This window comes from Opisthorchis viverrini (assembly GCF_000715545.1).
Source record: "Opisthorchis viverrini unplaced genomic scaffold opera_v5_34, whole genome shotgun sequence".
Classification (NCBI taxonomy): domain Eukaryota; kingdom Metazoa; phylum Platyhelminthes; class Trematoda; order Opisthorchiida; family Opisthorchiidae; genus Opisthorchis; species Opisthorchis viverrini.
Genome location: NW_008751690.1, coordinates 745,476 through 748,544, shown reverse-complemented (window position 1 = coordinate 748,544; position 3,069 = coordinate 745,476). Strand labels below are relative to the sequence as shown.

The following is a 3,069-nucleotide window of genomic DNA, read 5'->3' as shown; positions in this document are numbered from 1 at the left end:
GTCGTGTAGTTTAGAATAGACAGGCGTGTAAACCAAGCACGGCACTTATTGGGGAAATTTCCAACCTTTGGAAATTGCTATACAGCTTTTGACTGACTAGATGATCAGTGAAGCAACTGAAGGCGAACCTTAATTGAAAAAAATCATTCCAAGGTTAAATTCTCCTTCTAAAACAATAATACAGGTTGGTGGCTATGTGTGGTTCTCCCTAGCGCGACCTTATACTCAGTTAGACGTGAATTTTGACTCGTATCCTCCAGGTCGTATTTAAGCTTAAAGCACCGGCAAAGAAGCTCTGATCCAAGTTAAGCACCTTTGATCGGGTATTGATCTTTTGGATTTCCTAGTAGATTTTTTATGAAAAGGATCTGGTAGGAATCCAGAAAGTTATCTATCGGCAATGGAATTCTGTCTTCGGGTCGAATATTGCGGATACGTGCAATCCTTGGGGGGAATTCTACTTGTACCCTGTACTTAACGCTGAAAATCTGTCGGTTAAGTGGGCAATCGCCCACTGTTACATAAATGTTTAGGTACATAGAATTTCCTATTTTTAAATGCGACAGGGTTCACCCGGATGGCGGCTACTTACTGCGGAGTGCTGATTCCAGAGCACAACGGCTACTTCTGAAACGCTATAAATTTTGATATGCAAGTTGGCGCTTTTGGGTAGACATACAGAATTAAGTACATTAATTCCTGCTTATTTCTTCCTTCTCAGTTGTGTTCGTAATGTGCTTACATACATATGTCTACAACGTTCAACTTCGATGTTTGGCTACGGACGAGGGAGTACTTGTGCGGGAATCCTTGAGAAGCAAAGTGGGAGAAGTGAAGAAAACCGTTTGGATGTCTCATATTCCGAAGTAATGCAATGTAACAAAATAACACAATGCAACAAAATGGTGATAGTAATGCCTTTCTTCCTTGAAAAATTCGAACGAAACCTACCTTTGTCCGTGGATGACCAGTGGACATGAACGTGACCTATGGGTTTCCAAACGGTCAATTCTCATAGATCTATTGTGAATAGGCCTACCTACTTATTCGTAAATTGCTCACAGTTATTCAAGGGATGTGAATAATGAGTTACAACAAAAAAAATTTTACTGTCCCCACAGGAATGTTGCCGGATGAATGCTCAAAACACTCGTTTAATCTTGGATTGCATGTTAACGCTTGTCTTCACTTGACGGCGTCAGGCATTAGACTGAACAGTGCGTCACTAAGATCAAGGGGGACGTTTCTCTCAAGCGTAAATCAAAAGCGCGTGTTAAAAATCTGATTGCCAGATTGTCTGTGTCACGTTATTTTCCAAAGAACTGATGGCAGATCAGAATAAAAGGCAACTTATCGACCACGGACCATCATACAGATTGCCTTAACAGCAGGATAATTACCAGTCTCTGTTTACATTTGGCTGCAACTTTCCATGCTGATGTTAACAAGCAAGAAAAATAGATAACCGCCTATTGATATGCAGCTCGTAAGTGGCGTATCATTACCCTCTTGCAACACATCAGCGGAAACGTGTATGTTAAGTCACAAGGAATCATGAGAAATTAGACATTACAATACGCGCGACCAATAGTACACTCCTTTTTTATTATAAAAGAGTGCACTAAGTGGAACCTGTATCCATGAATCTAAGAACCCCAATTTTGAGAACAGCTGACGGAACCAAAAAAGACATGCAGAATCTGTGTACTTGACAAATGGTATTAATTTGATGAGCCCTGGTTTGTTGGGGCTAAAACCGCTGATCGGAACTGCCGATGACAGAGCCAAAACAGGTGATAGTAGGCTCTGTTGTTGCGCACATGTTTCTCGTTCGCAACTCTACCATGTGTATGCGATTGGCTTGGGGGCTGGAGATCGGATAATTCTATCATCCAATTAATTGGCACGAACTTTAATTCGTTGAGCATGACATTCATCTATTGCTAAAGCATCTCTGAGCATGCTTAACCCCAACAGGTAACTGGTTGTGACGCTTTAGAAATGAAGAGCATATCATAAAATGCTTTCAATCACTACCTGTAACTGTGCTAGCTAAAGGCAGTCTTGAACCCCTCAAAAATGGTAAGGGATAGTAGTGAACTTTATCCGGTAGATGCGTCCGTAGAGTTAGGATCGGGTCCAGACGAAAAAGACGAAAAAAAGCTTATGCCACTTCTGAATTCCGGGAAAATGAGTTTTGCGTCTACTGAATCACCATAATTATATATCACTCAGGATTTTGCTCAAATCGCTGGTGACACACCCTGGTGCAGTTACATTTCGGATCTCATCAAGAAACACGTCCTAAGGCTCCATACAAGAATATTATTGCATTTGAGCAAGTAAGCAGGGTTTCTGTAAGTGGTAATCTCTGGCATTCGGTAAGAGTAAACAAATTCACCACGTAAGGTTCTTAACTCCTTTGGGTTAGTTTAAAATGCTTCAGTGTTAGCCGAAAACAACTGAAAACACGGAAATAATGGTTTGAGATACAAAATTCAGTCTCCCCGAATGGTAGGGGTGGGTATGTAAAATCCAATTACAATAATGTCTATATTCTCGTGGTCCTGGCCTCCCCACAAAAGGACGTGTCTGAGCCACAGGATCCATGCAGCTTTTATCCATCTGTCAGAAACCACTAAACTTCGGAATTCCAGCTTCGAAATTACGCCCCTCGTTCTGTTGTTGTTGATATACTTGTAGCATAATGTGTGCCAACATCTTTGCATTCGAAACACTTCTGACTGTATCTGCTGCTTGCACTGTTACGCCTGTTATTACTGCTTTGAGAAAAAGCTACTACAATGTCTTTAGCTTCGTTTGCTAGTAGCTGAAAGAACTCTGAAGGGACCCTCATGATGTTCGGAAAGGGTCCACCCGTCCTGTTCTGACCTTCCCGATTACGATTCCCTACAATCGGAATCAAAAGCTCCGGACGGAAATTCCCTTGCTGTAGAGCCGACTACAATGGATGGAAAAAACTACATAATCATTCTGAAAAACAATCGAATGCGTCTTCGTTTACAGGATTGACCGTATTGAAATGTGGACAGTTGTTACAGTCGTGGT

General features: G+C 41.5%; 1 protein-coding gene across 1 annotated transcript in view; it reads left to right on the top strand.

Moving 5' to 3' along the window:
• The window catches only part of T265_02663 (hypothetical protein), a gene marked incomplete at both ends in the record, with an annotated part of 10,547 nt that extends 7,720 nt beyond the window's left edge, over positions 1-2,827 (top strand). Inside the window, one exon of the mRNA XM_009166965.1 lies at positions 2,704-2,827. Coding sequence (XP_009165229.1) covers positions 2,704-2,827 — 124 coding nt within the window. The remainder of the gene's footprint in view (positions 1-2,703) is intronic.
• Positions 2,828-3,069: the final 242 nt, after the last annotated feature.